Raw genomic sequence first — 17143 nt, forward strand, 5'->3', positions numbered from 1 at the left:
ACCAAATCATAAAAATTCAAATCCGAGATTGAATACTCAAAAGTCAAAACTTGGTCAAACCTTTCAAATTTAAAGCTTCAAACTGAGATTTGTTCTTTCAAATTTATTTCGATTATCCTGAAAACCAAAACCGAAAATTTACATAAGTCATAATACATAACACAGGGCTAGTCATGCCCGAGAACTAGTGAGTAAAATGCAAAAGCTCAAAACGACCGGTCAGGTCATTACACCTAGTATGTCTAGTCCCTTCATTGTTTGACTTGGAGAAACTTGAGGATTCGGGGAATAAAAAATCATTGTGTTATCATATATTCTAACTCAAAGTATCTCACTCGTCTTCTCGTTAAAAACCTCCTTGAGAAAATCCTATTGGGACAAAACTAAAGTAAGGGAAAATGACTACGACTTACGGGGCACTTCTTGTTTCTTAGAAGTTGAAGTACTTGAGATGGATGATGTTCCATGGTTTCCAATTAGAGCTAGCCTTTATTTGCTTTGCCTACAATTTTATGCGGTCCATCCCAGTTTGTTCCCAATTTTCCTTCTCGTGGATCCCTGTTTGCTTGAGTTTTGGCTTTGAGTACGTAATCCCTGATCTTGAGTAATCGAACCTTTGCCTTTTGTTGTAATAATGCTCTGCTTGCTATTTTTGAGCGACCATCCTTATATACTCCATGTCTTGTCACTCCTCGACCTCGTTAAGGTCTTGCCTCCTGTTCTCGTCATTGTAGTTGCTATTCTCGTGAGAGTACCTTAGACTGGGTTCTCTGACTTTGACTGGAATGATTGCTTCTATTCCGTAGATGAGAGAGTAAGGTGTCTCTCCTATGCTCGTTTCGGGGTAGTTCTATGCGCCCATAATACTTCTGGGAGTATTTCTGGCCACATTCCTTGTGCCTCTTCAAGTTTCTTCTTCATGACGTTTAGTATTGTCTTATTGGAGGATTCTGTTTGTTCATTGCCAGCTGGGTAGTAGGGGGTTGAAAGTATTCTTTTGATATGCCAATTTGTGAAGAACTCGGTGGTTCTTTTTCTTGTGAATTTGGTCCGTTGTCGCAGCTTATCTCTTTAGGAAGGCCAAATTAGCAAATGATATTTTTCCATATGAAGGTGATTACCTCTTGCTCATGAATTTGGGAAAATGCCCCCGCTTCCACCCATTTAGAGAAATATTCCATTAAAACTAAAAGAAATCATATATTACCTCGCCCCGGCGAGAGTGGACCCACAATGTCTATTCCGCAGTTAATAAATGGCCATGGAGAGGTAACTGTATAAAAGTGTTTGCCTTCTTGGTGGATTATTGGGTCATATTTCTGACATTGCTCGCATTTCTTTACGAACTCTGAGGCGTCTTTCTTCATGGTAGGCCAATAGTATCCGGCCCGTATGAGGCACCTGACGAGTGGTCGATCACCGGAATGAGTGTTGCAATGGCCTTAATGGACTTCCTTGAGAATGCATTGGGTTTGGTTTGGGCCTAAACACTTTGCCAAAGGACCGCCATACGTTCTCTTGTACAAGTCGTTATGAAGGAGGATGTATCTAACTGCTTGCATTCTTAGTATTTTAGCTTCCTTTTTGTCGTTTGTGAGGATTCCATCCCGCAAATATGTAACAATACAATTGCGGCAGTCCCAAGTTAAATTAACAGATTTTACCTCGATTTAATCTAATGACATGTTAAGGAGATGGACTACATTTTTTACTCTGATTGTTATGCTTTTGGTGGTGGCGGCCATTTTGACGAAGGCATCTGCTTCGATGTTTTGAGTTCGTGGGATCCAGTCAAGCTGGCATTCGTCGAAATTGGGAAGCAATTTACACATCTCGGCTTGATATTTTTACAATCTTTGTTCTTTGATTTGGAAAGTCCATGTAACTTGGTTGACTACGAGTTGAGAATGACAACGGAGTTTCAACCGCTTCGCCCCATATTTGAGTGCCAGCCTTAATCTTGCAATTACGACCTCAATCTTGCAATTACGGCCTCATTCTCGGCCTCATTGTTAGTCATATCTGGGCATCTTATCAACTGGAGAATTACTTAGCTCGTAGGTACCTCAAGTACGAGTCAGACCTAGAAGCATTGGATGTGTTGTCGGTGTACAAGACCCAGAAGTCCTATGATTGAATAGAAGCTTGGTCGGATTCCTTCTCGGCCTTTGCCATTACTTTTGCGCTAAAGTCTATGACGAGTCAGCGAGCACTCTTGACTTTATTGATGTTCGAGGTTGATATGTGATGTTGTGCTCACTTAGCTCGATGGTTCATTTGGCTAGCCTCCCCGACAGCTCAGATTTATATAAAATTCTTCTTAGAGGAAAACTGGTGATGACCGAGATAGGGTGGCACTAGAAATATGGTCTAAGCTTTCGTGAAGCTATGACCAGGTCAAGGGATAATTTCTCGAGGTGTGGGTACCTCGTCTTGGCGTCGACATGTGTTTTACTGATATAATAAATAGGAGATTGTGTACCTTTGTTTTCTCGAATCAGGACCTCACTTATTGCTACTTTAGAGATGGCTAGGTAGACGAGAAGGTTCTCCCCGGGTTCGGCTTCGAGAGTAAGGGTGCTGATGACAAGTATGCCTTCAGTTCTCGCAATTCTTGTACACACTCAAGTGTTCACTCGAGGCCGTAATCCTTTTTTAGTATGCCGAAAAAACCTGTGACATTTATCGGACGACCGCAAGATGAACCTCGATAAGGCGCCAATTCGACTAGTCAATCTTTGGACCTTTTTAGTGGTCAATTGCTCAGGTATCCGATCAATATCCTTGATTTGCTATGGGTTGAACTTAATTCCTCATTGCGATAATAAGAAGCCCAAAAATTTTCCCGAGGCTACGCCAAATGCGCATTTGTCGAGGTTTAGCTTTATCCCGTACTGTCTTAGTATATCAAAAGCTTCCTTCAGATGGTTGATATGATCTTCGTCATGGATTTTACCAACATATTGTCGATATATACCTCTATGGTTTTGCCGAGTTAGTCTTTGAACTTTTTTTAAATAACCTTTCATAGGTAGCCCCTGCATTCTTTAACCCAAATGATATAACTCTATAACAATACGTTCCTCTGTGGGTAACGAACATGGTTTTTTCTTGGACTTCTTCCTCCTTGAGTATCTTACTGTAACCCGAGTATGCGCCTAGAAAATTTAACAACTCGTGCTTCGCTGTTGCATCGATGAGTTGGTCGATGTGCGGCAACGAGAATGAATCTTTTGGGCATGCTTTGTTTAGCTCCGTGAAGTCAACGCACATCCTCCATTTCCCGTTTTTATTTTTTACCATCACTACGTTGACAATCCATTTGGGGTACTCCGATTCCCTGTTAGAGTCGTTCGCTAATAACTTGTCTACTTCCTCGTGGACATCCTCATTGATGGCGGGGTTGAATTTTCGTCGAACATGCCTTACCGTCAGGTGGAAAGGGTCGACATTCAGCTTATGTGTGGCGATTTCTTTGGGGATACCTGGCATGTCTGCATGACTAAAGGCAAACAAATCCGCATTGGTTTTTAAGAATTGAGTAAATTTACCTGATTTTCGAAGTTTGCAGCCGATGTAGGCCTTTTTTGCTGTGGTCACTATGATATAATTGGACGGGGTCGAGGTCTTCTATGGTTGACTCTGTGGCTTCGACTATTTTGGGATATATGATGACTTCCTCGGCTTCATCTTATGATGACATCAGCCCTGCTAATTGCTATGCTTATTTTTCTTTCTTTTGTTGAGTAGTCGTATTGTCTATGGCGATTCGGTAGCACTCCCCAGATGTGTGTTGTTCCCCTCGTATGCTGAATATCCCCCAAGGTGTTAGGAATTTGATCACTTGGTATAAGCTGGAGGGGACGGCTCTCATAGGGTGTATCCACGGTTGTCCCATGATGACGTTGTACGTGGTGGCCTTATCCATGATGTGGAACGTTGTCTCTAGAGTCGCCCCACTAGCGAGAATGATGAGTGTAATTTCTCCCGAAGTCTATTCAACTGCATTGTTTAAACCATTGAGTGTGATGCAACGTGGCACTATCTTATCCTCGAGCCTCATCTGTGCGAGGAATAGGGGGTGGATGATGCACGCTCCACTTCCATCATCTACCACGATTCTCTTCACATGAGTATCAACAATTCGTAGAGTAATGACAAGTGCATCATTGTGAGGGAAAGTTAAATCGTCAGCATTTGACTCATCGAAGATGATACTCCCTTTGATTTCATTATACCGTTCATAGGTGATTGATCTTTTGAGCATGTGGGTGGCGGTGAACTTACTGTCATTGATAGAGGCGTCGTTGCTACCACCAATAATCATATTGATAGTGCGAGCTGGTAAAGGGGGCTTTGGTGGGTCTGGACATTCTCGTCCCCTTACTAAGGTGTTCTTGTCTTTGTCGCTGAGTAGTTTTTTGATGTGCCCTTGCTGTAGTAGGTTCGCTACCTCTAGCCTTAGGGCAATGCAGTCTTCTATTTTGTGTACATTATTGGTGGAATTCACAGAGGGCACCAGATTTCCTGGTGGTCGAATCGGACCTCATCTTTTGCGGCCATTTTACCTTCGTTCCGAGCTTCTCAAGGGCGTAGACCACCTCTATAGGTGAAATACAAAAATTATGAGCAGATAACAATGGGGCATACCTCTATCGTTCCTGTGAGTTCCTGATCTCGGCCTGGACGAACCGTCTTTATAGAGAAAAGGGGGAGAGCAGGCGTACTGACATAGCGCTGATGTTGCTCCCTGCTTGGGCGCGGTACAGGATAGTCTCTCCTTATGTTATCCCTGCGTTCTTTTCGGGGCTCGGATTCTACCGAGGTGAGTTATCGAGTTGGTCTATTGAGGTCATCATCATTTGCTCTAACCTCGGCACAGTAGGCATTTTGATTTCATCCCAAGTGGTTGGTGGTTACTTCATTAACCAGCTCAGTAGTTTCATCCTTACCCTGTTGAACTTGGCGAGGAAGTCCCTCAGTCCCTCTCTTGGGGATTGTTTGATGACAAAGATGTTGATTACTCTTGTTTCGACTTTCTTGGCCCTCGTGTGTGTCGTCATGAGCTTATCATCCATTTACTTGAACTTTTCTATTGAATGGGTTGGTAGGTCTGAATACCATGTTAATTCCCCTCCAATGAGGGTTTCACCAAATTTTTTCAGCAAAATGGAGGGCACATGCTCTTTGGTGAGGTCGTTGCCTTTCATAGCAGTGATGTAGTGAGTCACATGGTTTTCGGGGTCGGTTGTCCCATCGTTGAGATATAGGGGCATCTTAAGGTCTTTGGTACGATATATGGAGTCGTTTCCTCAATATATGGGTCTTCTATGAACCTATGGGCATCCCTTTTTGGCAATATTTTGGGGACCACAAGTATCTTGTCTACTCATTTCTAGTGCTCTTTCATTTGGTCTCTGAGCGCCTTGTTTTCATTTTCCATTTCTTCCATTCTTTTTAAGATGGTGGTGAGGACGTCGTCACTTGCATGTCAATAACATCGTGAGTTTTACCTGAAGTTGGAGGGTCTGGTTGGTCGCCTTGTTCGTCCCCTAGCTGTATTGCAAGCGCTCTCGTGGCTTTTGTGGTCGTGCATGGATCTTGTTTGTTGAGCACGCTTACTAGGGTATTAGTTATCCATTCTTCGAGGAGCTTTTTCATAGCGGGTGGCATCACCTCTCCCGTGGACGTAGAGGGTCCTTTCCCGTTTGGTTTTGTCGTACTGCAGAAAGGTAAGGGTGACCTTTCTCATCTAGGGGAGGCCGTAGGCGTTATCCCCTCATCATGGGTATCATAGCCTTCATTGATAGCATTCATGATGTTGAGGGGAATATTATCTGTTGCCCTCGTTCCGTTTACTTGGTTGCATGCCATGAAAATTTTGTACACAAAGAGAAGAGAGATAAACTTTGTGGTTTGTTAGATTAACAAGCCATGTGAGTCGTAGATCTAGTGGAAACTAAAAAATTAGATGAGAACACTTCCAAAGACAGCGCCAAACTGTTTGACCCAAAATTTAAGTCTAGGTTTAAACAATTAAATTTTCTAATAAAATAGAATTAATCTTAGCCAATATTCATATTCAAAAGGTCATTTAACTAATTTTGTGACAAAATGCCGCAAGTTTCAGTGAATATCAATAAATATGTAACAACAACAATATTTATTGGTCCAAGAACTAAGAAGACAACATTCAATAGTAATAAATGAAATATAATGATATTTAAATAAATAAATAAATAAATAAATGCAAGTAAGATACCGAAAAAAGGTCAATTTACAAATATGTAATCAAATATCAATAAGCTTAAATCCGATTTATTTATTTTATTTTATTATTCTCTATACCGTGAAATTCACCTGTAGATAACAATTATCTCATGGCACTTGCCTTTTTCTTTCAACCAATAATATTCAAGAAGATTTGGACAGTGAAAATCATGTTGCTGAGAGTATTGCAGTGATAAAGTTTTTAATTTCAAGTTTTAAAGCTTAGCCAATAATGAACCAGTTCTCCTAAAAGTATATTTGCAATGCATTATTCCCAAGTCAAAGCTAGCATTGCGCCTGGAGTTTAACTAGTGTACATGAATAATGTCAGAAATTTTACATTATCAGATCGAGTTTTTGGCCAATATTGTCTCTTATCTTTGATGGTACGTTTATTTTGGTCCCTCAAATATAACCAGCATATTTAGTTCCTTAAGTATGTTAAAGTGGAGCGCCTTTAGTCTCACTGACAAAATTTGTCCAAGATTAATTACGGGTTGGTTTCGGCATTCATCGTCTTTTTAATTTGCTTATCAAAAATATTTTATAAACCAACACCCACTAATATTACATAGCTGATAAATTTAAGATTTTAACGTTGAAACTTTTACTTTTAACAATTACGATTGATTTTTCCAAAAAGAAAAGTTAAAATTTGAAAAAGGAAAAAAATAGAGCTGTCAAGGTCACTTCTATGCATATATTATTGAAGCAACGAATAACCAGATTCTATAATAACTTTTAGCCCGCATAATATATATATATATATATATATATATATATATATATATATATATTATATTTTTTCGGTTATTATTTTTATAGTGGCTATATAGTGTCATTTTCTCATTGAAAACTGGCACAGACAGAGACATTTTCAAGGTCAAAATTTTAGAAGACATTATCTAAAAATGAGGAATTAAAACGATAATTTGCGTTATCCAATAAAAGGAGAGGAAACTTTTTGCTTCAAAGCAGAAGATTTGCTTCATGAATCAGAGTTGGTTAACATTATTAGTTTTTGAACACATTCTGTCAGTGAGATTAAAGGTGGTTCACTTTAGCATACTTAAGAGACTAATTATGCTCAAGGTTACATTTGAGAGACCAAAATAGACCTACCCTAAAAGATAAGGGACAATATTGATCAAAAACTCCTATCATAGCACTTAAAAGCAAAGTACATGTAACTTTTTTATATGACATGTAACGATTTGATATCACCTAAATGAATAATTTGTTTATGTGGTATCACCGGTGGGAACTGAATACTGAGTTCAGGTTTTATTAAATATGGGACTATAGAGATGTATTCAGACATAAAAAATAGGATTTGATTGAGTATCGAGAAGTCAAAGAAATTTAGGCCAAAATACCAAATGAAAGTAGATCGATTTTTTTTTCGTTCTTGAAGAGGTGCATATCTTGCCCAGATCTATTTCCATAATGATACGGAACAATGTATCATTTTGGTAAATATACAAATCACCTTAAATCTAAAAAATCGGGTCTATAGGTTGGTCTGGAATCCAGAAGTGGAGAGAAAAAAAACGAATTGAACTTAATATCTTTTCTGCAAATATCCATTTCCCTAAAGAGACAAATAAGATATCCATAGGAATCTATAGTACCATTGGCAATAAAAGGCAAGATATTCTCTTTTTACCACTAGTAATATGTCAAAAATCATGAAAGTGCTCACATCTAATTATTTATATACTAGGGATAATGCTCTATACAACTCCAAATTTGCAGTGTAAATCCACAGATAATGAATACCTGGAATATACATCAAGAAAAGTGCAGTATATATGACAACTCAACTACAGATTATATCATCCAACTACTATCTACTACTATATATACTATAATCTTGAGCCTCTTTCTTCTTTTTTGCAGCAGTCGTCGATTGATGAGATATATAAGCACACGCGGAATCAGAACACATTTTTTTCCTTCCACCATTACATGGCGAAAGTCAAGAGTAGACTTCCTCGTTATGTATACGTAAATGAGATCAAAACTACGATGCTTATATCGTGCTGATAAAATCGCCCTTCTGGTGTTGCTAGTTCTCCTCGAGCTGATAAAATGTCCTAACATAGTCTTCTGCATCCCAAAGGAAAGAACCGAAGGCAACAGCCTCTAACACAATCCTTTTCAGACTCGCCAATGACGTGGAAACTACCTCATCGCTCTCATCGCCAAAAAGCGCAGAACAATGCTTCTCAATCAGATACAGTGCCTCCTTGCATTTTGGTTTTGCACACATCTGCATTATTTCATGGTCAAAATTCATAACATAAGACCTAAGTTTTTCATTCTTCTTCCCCTGGATAAGTGATGTTGGACCGGCTAATGTAGATCGTGTGCCACTGATACGACCAAAGGGAACGCTGTTTTGTTTTAACGGCCACGACCCTGAAACTAAGAGGTTTCCTGAAGTAGTAACACCAATATCAGAGTTGATATGTTCAAGACTCTGTTCCATATGGTGCCTCAATGAGGCCGACTTCAAAAAATATCCATATAGAATCGAAGCAGCATAAACTCGATGGATTTGGAACTTAGGGACTTGAGTAGGGATCCAATTTTCTGTCACGTTCGACTTCTCTTTCCATCCGATAACAGTAGTAAGATGTTCTCTTACCATTTCGAGTACTTCAAAGCTATGAATAGACTCGAGCTCCCAGTCTCGACATGGCCATATCTCGAGTCTGCCATTGTACATGCATTTGGAGAGCTTTGGAACCAAGTGCACTCCGATTTCGGAGAACTTGTAAACTATTAACATGTACAAAATATCCTCTACAGCATTTCGACATTCCAGCTCTTTCAGTTCAGCAATTCTCCTGGTATTTCATCACATACAAATGTTAGTAAAGTATAATTAGTCTGATGAATTACGCACCTAAACAATGCTATGTCTTCTCAACGGCCTTTTCTAAATGATAATTATGTCAAAACTAGTCGTAAAATGCCTCGAGCAATATGTTTAATGCACATGGAAGACAAGGAAAAAGAAGCTGCTTAAGAAAAACCATTAGAAAAGGTAATGTTCACTTTGTTGAGATAAACCATTAGAAAATAGCTTACTTACTGCTATATTACATTTTCGAGTGGCCTTTTAAGGAGGCTGAACTTTCTCTCTCTATATATATATATACATAAACTGTCTTGATAAAAAGACTCCGACTAAAGGAGAAAATGAGAACTATATTGCAGCCTTAGACCTAGTAGGAACCAATTGTTGTGTGGATTAAAATGCCTAAGATACAGAAATACAGTTCTGATACAGTTTTTTATTAAGTTTCAGCAAGTCCCTCCTACGCGACACAATACAGTTATGATACAGAAATTCTATAAACAGAACTCAACCAAGTCAAAGTTGAGAAGCAAATTTGCTAAGTCCATCTGTCCCAATTTACGTGACATAATTAGAGTTTTAAGCCATTAAACTATCAAAAAGTTCGCTTGAAGTCAATGTTACTGGTTTGTTGTATTTCAGGTTGGTGCTATTTCTGCTCCAGAAACTATTCACTAAGTCTAACCAGTTAAATCCCTCTTCAGAAAATTCAATAATGCAGCTGATTCCTCTTCAGAAACACCCAATAAATCAAAGATTTCGAGAACAAACTCCACTCTTACTCAGTACCATAAAATTTTGACATACAAAGACGAAGAAACTTCTAATATATCAGGACTACTGAACTTAATAAAAATGCAATTCTATCACCAAAGATTTCATCTTATTTAACTAATACACGCTGGCAGGTTATGTGCCCTGTTCTCCAGGTTATTAGTCTCACGTATCATGAACAGTTATCTATAGTTATCTTTTAAGTGAGTATGAGTCGAACCAAATAGACTTTCAAGAGTAAAACCAAATTTGCACACACCAACTATGGCGGAGATGCATAGAATTAAGTGGTGTCATCCCACAACGCTTCGGTGATTCGCTAGAAAAATGACTTCCTCTATTCCGTTTTGAGTGAACCTTTTCGGAGTACGAGGGAAGGTAGATTATATATATTATATTTTTCTAAAAAATTAATGTATGCATATATACAATGGGTCGATGCTGCCTAAACTAAACATCAATTTAGAATGAGAAGTAAAGCCACATAATTCCGTGGTCCAATACCCAAACCATTGTACAAGTCTTATGACAAGAGCTTATGTTTTGTACGCTAACGGTGTAAAGAATTTCTACACTATCAAGTTACATTGACCTACATTAAGTAATTCTACATGTCAAATCTAATATAAATAAAAGGTCAGCCCACCGATGCACAAGTCATCTCGCATTCAGACAGGAATGGCCGAACCCCAAGGGTTGTGATGTGATCAGCCTACCTCAATGCAAGCATTATTGACTGTTTTTACGACTCAAACAAGTGACTTATAGATCAGACGGACAACTTGCTATGACCTATTAAAATTAGGCTGATAGGGTAAAAAAATTAAAACTTTTATGAATATATAACTTAAACTCTTTATGACAATAGGCCAATAGGGAAAAGGGAAAAGGGGGAGACCAACCTGTGAAGAACAGCTTCATCAGAACCCAAGTTAAGATTCATACGAAGAAAAACTTCACCCTTTTCATAACCCAACTTTGCCAATTCTTTCTGAACAACAGCATAAAAACACTTTTTATTATTCTGAAAAATACTGCTCAAAAATCTCCCTTCTTCTGTCCTTGGCACTAATGGCACGTTCAAACCACTGAATTCACAATTATTACTACTATTTTTACCACTTGCCACCACAACCAACGATTTTCTGCTCTTAAACAGAGAACTCTGTAAATTTAATGGAGAAAAAGGTATAGATGAAAAAAGGGTATTTTTTACTGTGAAAGGTAAAGATTGAGGAAGAGAAATATTGGTGTAAAAAAAGCCACAGTCCATTCAAGAAACAATTGGTAAGAACAGAATATAAAGGAGTAATTGGTGGCGGAATTTAGTGTTATAATCTACAGCTAAGAAACACGAGAAAGAGAGAGAAAATATTTAGTATGATAGTTTTTTTTCAGGATTGTATATGGTATGAAATTGAAGTACAATATATTATGATGGAAAACTTAAATAACAAAGCATGAAAAGCCAAATATAAGTAGGAGTTGGAATCCTTTTTATTAAAGAATTATTAGTTGTAGAGTCCTTATCCAACTCAATCATGAACTTTTACAAATAATTATTATAAGAGAATAATATTATTGATTTGATAAAATATAGTATACGAGATTATTAATAATATGTGGGGCCTTTTAAAAATTGGAATCTTTATCAAAACAAACAATTGGATAAATTACATACAATATATTTATATTATAAACAATTTGATGGACAATTATTTAGATTAATTCTAAAAAATCTAACGCTCTGGACTTTGAAAATAGAGGATTAAGTAGGAGACAAGAGGGTAAGGGAGTGGTGGTGGGGTTTAAGGTTTTGTTCGAGAAACGTCGACTCCTAAAGGAAAAGAAAACTTTTGTTGTTGCTCAAATAGTCAAATGTAAGTTGAAAAGGAAACGGAAAACGGTTATTTTAATTAACCTCGCCATTATATATGTCAAAATAGTATGGATTGACCAGTTTTTAGATTAATAATTAAAAAAAATAGCAATATTTGTAAAGTAATTAAAAAATAATTATTATTTAATGCATAAATAAAATCTAGGCAAAATATTCTTAGCTGAAAACAACAACAAATCCAGTGGGTTCCCACGAGTGGGATCTGGAGAAAGTAAGATGTACGCAACCTTACCCCTACCTGGAAGAACAGAGAGATTGTTTCCGATAGACTATCAGCTAAAGAAAGAATTAAAAGAAATAACGACAATAAGTAGTGACAACATCAAGATAAAACAAGAAAACGGAAGTCAAGAAAGCAAGTACATGCTAAGTAGTAATACAATGTAAGCATAAAGAGAAATCATATTGTCACTAATACTATTGCACTACTCTTAACTATAACAACAACAAACCCAATATTTTTCTACAAGTGGGATCTAGGGAGGGTAAGATATACGCAACCTTACCCCTACCCTTGGAAGGATAGAGAGAATGTTTCCGATAGACCCTCGGCTAGAGAACGCCTGAAAAATAAAAGGTAATTGCAACAAGTAGGAATAACAACAAGATGAAATAAGATCGAATCCAAAAATTCAGTCAAACTCTAGGTAGTAATAGCCATCTCTGGATAAAAGATATCAAATTAACACTAATGCTAGTGAACTAAGTAAGACAAGGAGAAACGCTCGATTACATACGAACCTTCTACCCTAATCTTTGACCTCCACATTCTCCTGTTTAGGGCCATGTCCTCAGTCAGCTCCAGCTGCCCCATGTTCCGCCTAATAACCTCTCCCCAAGACTTCTTAGGCCTACCCCTACCCCTCCTGCTACCTACCGAGGCTAACCACTCGCACCTTTTAACTGGGGTTTCTATACTTCTCCTCTTAACATGCCCAAACCATCTCAACCTCGCCTCCCGCATCTTATCCTCTACAGGAGGCATTCCCACCTTTTCCCGAATAACTTCATTCCTAATCTTATCCAACAGGGTATGCCCACACATCCACCTCAACATCCTCATCTCAACTACTTTTAGCTTCTGGGTATGAGAATTCTTGACCGGCCAACACTCTGCTCCATACAACATAGTCGATCTAACTACAACCTTGTAGAACTTACCTTTAAGTCTCAGTGGCAGATTCTTATCACATAAGATACCGGAAGCGAGCCTCCACTTCACACATCCTGACTCCGATACGATGCGTGACATCTTCATCAATCTCCATGTTACCTTGTATTATAGATCCAAGATACTTGAAATTATCTCTCTTGGGGATGACTTGTATCAAGCCTCACCTCCATATCTCTTTCCGAGGTACCGTTGCTGAACTTGCACTCCAAGTATTCCGTCTTAGTCCTGCTCAACTTGAAACCCTCAGATTCTAGGGTCTGCCTCCAAACCTCCGGCTTCTCGTTAACACCACCCTGCATCTCGTCAATTAAAACTATGTGTTATCAACAAATAACATACACCATGGCACCTCACCTTGAATGTGTCTCGTCAATGCGTCAATCACCAAGGAAAATAGGAATGGACAAAGAGTTGATCCCTGGTGCAACCCCATCATAACCGTAAAGTGTTCCGAGTCACCTCCTACTGCCCTAATCCGAGTCTTAGCTTCATCATATATGTCTTTAATCACCATAATGTATGCTACTAGGACCCTTTAGCCTTCAAGCAATGCTAGAGCACCTCTCTCGGGATTTTATCATATGTTTTCTCTATGTCAATGAACATCATGTGCAAGTCCTTCTTCGTCTCCTTATACCGCTCTACCAATATTCTCACAATGTGAATGGCTTCCATAGTTGAACGCCCCAGCATGAAACCGAACTGGTTCTCAGAAATGGACACACTGGTCCTCACCCTCACTTCACCCACCCTTTCCAAAACTTTCATAGTATGGCTTAGCAGCTTAATCCCCCTATAATTAGCCCTTATTTTTATAGAGAGGAATCATCGTACTCAACCTTCATTCATCGGGTATCTTCTTCGATTTAAAAATGACGTTGAACAACCAAGTGAGCCACTCCAAAACTGTCCTACCCGCATTCTTCCAAAATTTCATGCACTACTCTTAGCTGAAACACGAAAAAGATCCGTCATAATTAGTAGTTGTAAATCAAGCTAATCCTTAATTTCTTCTATTATATATTTGAACATAAATATCTCTCAGCCTGACGGAAATCCATACCCAACATTTAAAAGGACACGTGAAGGATTAACACACATGTAAATACCAGATTCTTAAACCAAAACCCAGGCCATTAACTCATCTTTAATAACATCAATCTTGTATGTATATATATATTAAAAACTTTATTATAAATTTATAATTATTAATTATGAATTTAATTATTATGATATATTAATTTGAATCGCTATAGAGATTCATAAATTTTAAATTTTAAATTATAATATATAATTTATTATATCCTTTTGTTGTTGCGAGGAATTAAAGGTTTTTGTTCGACAAATGTTTGGAATTTGGAGGGAGATAAGCAGAGTTAAGTAGGGATAATTATAGAGAATACAATCAAAGCTTTCTATAACAGTCTCGTATTTTTGGATGTTATAGTAAAATGTTATTATATGAAACATATATTATAACATAACATCAAAGTTGATTTCGGAAAAATTAACTTTTACGCGTTATTATATAAAAATATTGTTATAGGAAAAGGCAGATAATTGGAAACGGTGGGCTGGTCACCGTGTATGAGTGTGACACTTTAACTTAGTTTCAAAAATATCCTGCCATTATCTTGTCATTTACAATATTATTTATTCGTTGCCCTGATCAGGAGCGAAGCTACAATATTATTTACGAGTTGAGAATTTAGTAAATTTTGCTTAGTATTATATTTTTATTTAAAAAATTTATTTTATATATATATATATTCAAAATCAGTAATTAAAGACACATTATAAGTTAAATAATGAATTCCGAACTCTTCCCCTCCGACCTTTAAGGTTAGAGAGTAGTTGATATTAAAAAGGTTACAATTTTCAATTAATAAGCAGTAGCGTCCACTAAGAAATGGACAGGATATCCGTGAAGAATTTATATTATCTTATACGGACTATGCTTTTATTATGCTTCAATTAAATAAATGTAATAATTTTGAATTGATAATGATGGTGTAGGCGCATGAACAATGCTTTTATTAAGATTCAAAATTAAATAAACGTAAATAATTTTGAATTAATAATGATGGTGCAGAAGACGTCACTTTCCTAATAGGAATCTTCAATTAAAGAAATCGAATAATACTGCATCGATAATAATCGATTAGAATGCGTAAATTTTTAGCACCGCAGTTAGAGTAGAGTAATATATTTCGAATTTGAGCTCGTTATAACTTGTATGTGGTTTGCCTAGTGCGATTTACTTTTTCAGTATGATTTGCGGGCTATTAGACTTATTGCTGGTCAAAATCGAACTGTAACAGTTAACCGAACCAAAAAATAGTTTATTGGCTTACTTGTATCGGGTTATCGGGGTTACAGTTGGTGAACTAATTGAAATTTACAATTAACGGCTTAACGGTTTGGAGACGGATTACTCAATTTTCTTATCGGATAAACTGTTAACCCGTTAAAATTTTTTATATATACTTTTCTAGTTCTTTATTTCTCTTTTATCGTCTATTTGGTTTAGCCGATAACCGCCCACTAATCGTTAATCCGATATTAATATGTCCGATTTCTTATTGGATGGCTAGCGAATTACTATATTTATAAACTGATAATCGATAAGCCGAAGCGTTATGCATAAATAATCACCTGATTCGTCCGGTAAGCACCCCTAATTGTATTGGAGTAAGATTTACCCAACACATCCAAATAATAGCAATTGCAAATTTTCTAGTTTAAAAAATAAAAATAAAAAAGATATTACGAACTATCACTAAATAGGGTTGCTTATCGGCGGGATTGGACGGTTATTTTCTCTTAACGGTTTGGCTTATTGGTTATCGGCTTTTAAATGTATTAATCCGCTAGCCACCCAATAAGATATCGGGCGAATTGGTATCGAATTAGCTCTTATCGGGCGGTTTATCGGTCTAATTCAATCTATATTGCACATGACGCAATTTGCCAAATTTAGCTATTATCTTTCTGCATCAGCGCATTTTTTCCTTTCTTTGCAATTACTTGAACTCGCTCCATGTCATACACCACTTTTCACTTTCTTAAGGAGTTCCATTTTCTTTCAGGCACATCTACAGTATGGATGTCGTTGCAGTGGAATGTACACCAACATATTAAAACTAAGAGTCCATAAAAGTGAATCAATAGCCGTGGTTTGCAGCAAATTTTTAGGACGTTATCCCTTTTGGCCTATGCCTTTGCTGCTGCAATTTAAGTCTTAGAGTTTCAGTTGGGTGAGCTACGGAAGAATTTCTTATTGAACTTCTTGGCCGCAATTTTCTCAATGTAATGTCTCAATGCTTTCCTTCTGATTGGCTTTTGTAGCAATGCAAAGGATTTCGTGTGTCTCAAACTTGGTCTACGAATTTTTTCGAATATTTTTCAAAACATGTAATGCCATAAAAAAAATTCTACTACTATTATTACATGGTCAATCCTCAACGGATTCTCCATTAAGAAAATTGAATAATCCGCCCCAAATTGATAAGCTGTTAATAAAAAAAATTTAATTTGTTCCTCGTTCGTTAAATCGTTAATCCGATACCAATAAGTCATTAAGCTTCGATTTTAATTCGATTTTTGATTTCGGAACGATTTTGAACACCCTATCATTGATGAGGTATTTGACCCAAAGTCCAACTTAAAAATATCTTTGATTTCCTTTTTATCAAAACAATGGGGCCTATAGAGGAAGTGTCCAAGAAAATTGGGTCCAACCTTATCCTCAACATATTAAAAAGGGCAAAAAAGTAGCCTTCATTTCAGATTCCAAATTGGAATATTCCCATAAGTACAAAAATATCAGCAGTAAGATGGCTTTTAAAAGTTTCAAGGGCCAACCCAGAATCTATATGTTTATTCTCAGTTTTTATTAGGCGTCGTTTGGTTGGAATACGATTTATACCGATATAAATTATACCGGTATAAGTTATGCTGAGATTAGTTATATTGAAATTATTGTTTATTCATTGTTTGATATATTGTATTAAGAATGACAATTACATAATTTCTAAGAAGAATGTATAAGTTATACCGGTGCTAATTATCCCACCTTCTATAAGATAAGTTATCCTAGTATTAAAATTAACACTGAGATAACTTATACCTGGTTTGCTAACCAAACAGAGTATTAACA

The 17143-nt window shown here is 37.2% G+C and overlaps 1 protein-coding gene across 1 annotated transcript; it reads right to left on the minus strand.

Annotated features, from left to right (window-relative positions):
• Positions 1-7903: 7903 nt before the first annotated feature.
• On the minus strand, positions 7904-11366 carry LOC104240787 (UV-B-induced protein At3g17800, chloroplastic-like). Its single transcript, XM_009795672.2, has 2 exons — positions 10813-11366; positions 7904-9122 (listed from the first exon to the last, which is right to left on the minus strand). Exons 1-2 carry the CDS (start codon positions 11181-11183, stop codon positions 8339-8341), a joined length of 1155 nt encoding a protein of 384 aa, XP_009793974.1. The 5' UTR covers positions 11184-11366; the 3' UTR covers positions 7904-8338.
• Positions 11367-17143: the final 5777 nt, after the last annotated feature.

The sequence above is a fragment of the Nicotiana sylvestris genome, chromosome 2 (assembly GCF_000393655.2).
Source record: "Nicotiana sylvestris chromosome 2, ASM39365v2, whole genome shotgun sequence".
In the NCBI taxonomy this organism is placed as follows: Eukaryota; Viridiplantae; Streptophyta; class Magnoliopsida; order Solanales; family Solanaceae; genus Nicotiana; species Nicotiana sylvestris.

What these genes read in the sequence shown, in the direction of transcription:
- LOC104240787 (XM_009795672.2), bottom strand. Translation starts at nt 11,183, where the DNA reads ATGGACTGTGGCTTTTTTTACACCAATATTTCTCTTCCTCAATCTTTA. An exon ending in GATGAAGCTGTTCTTCACAG is followed by an intron (nt 9,123 to 10,812) that starts GTTGGTCTCCCC and finishes ATGAAATACCAG; the next exon opens with GAGAATTGCTGAACTGAAAG.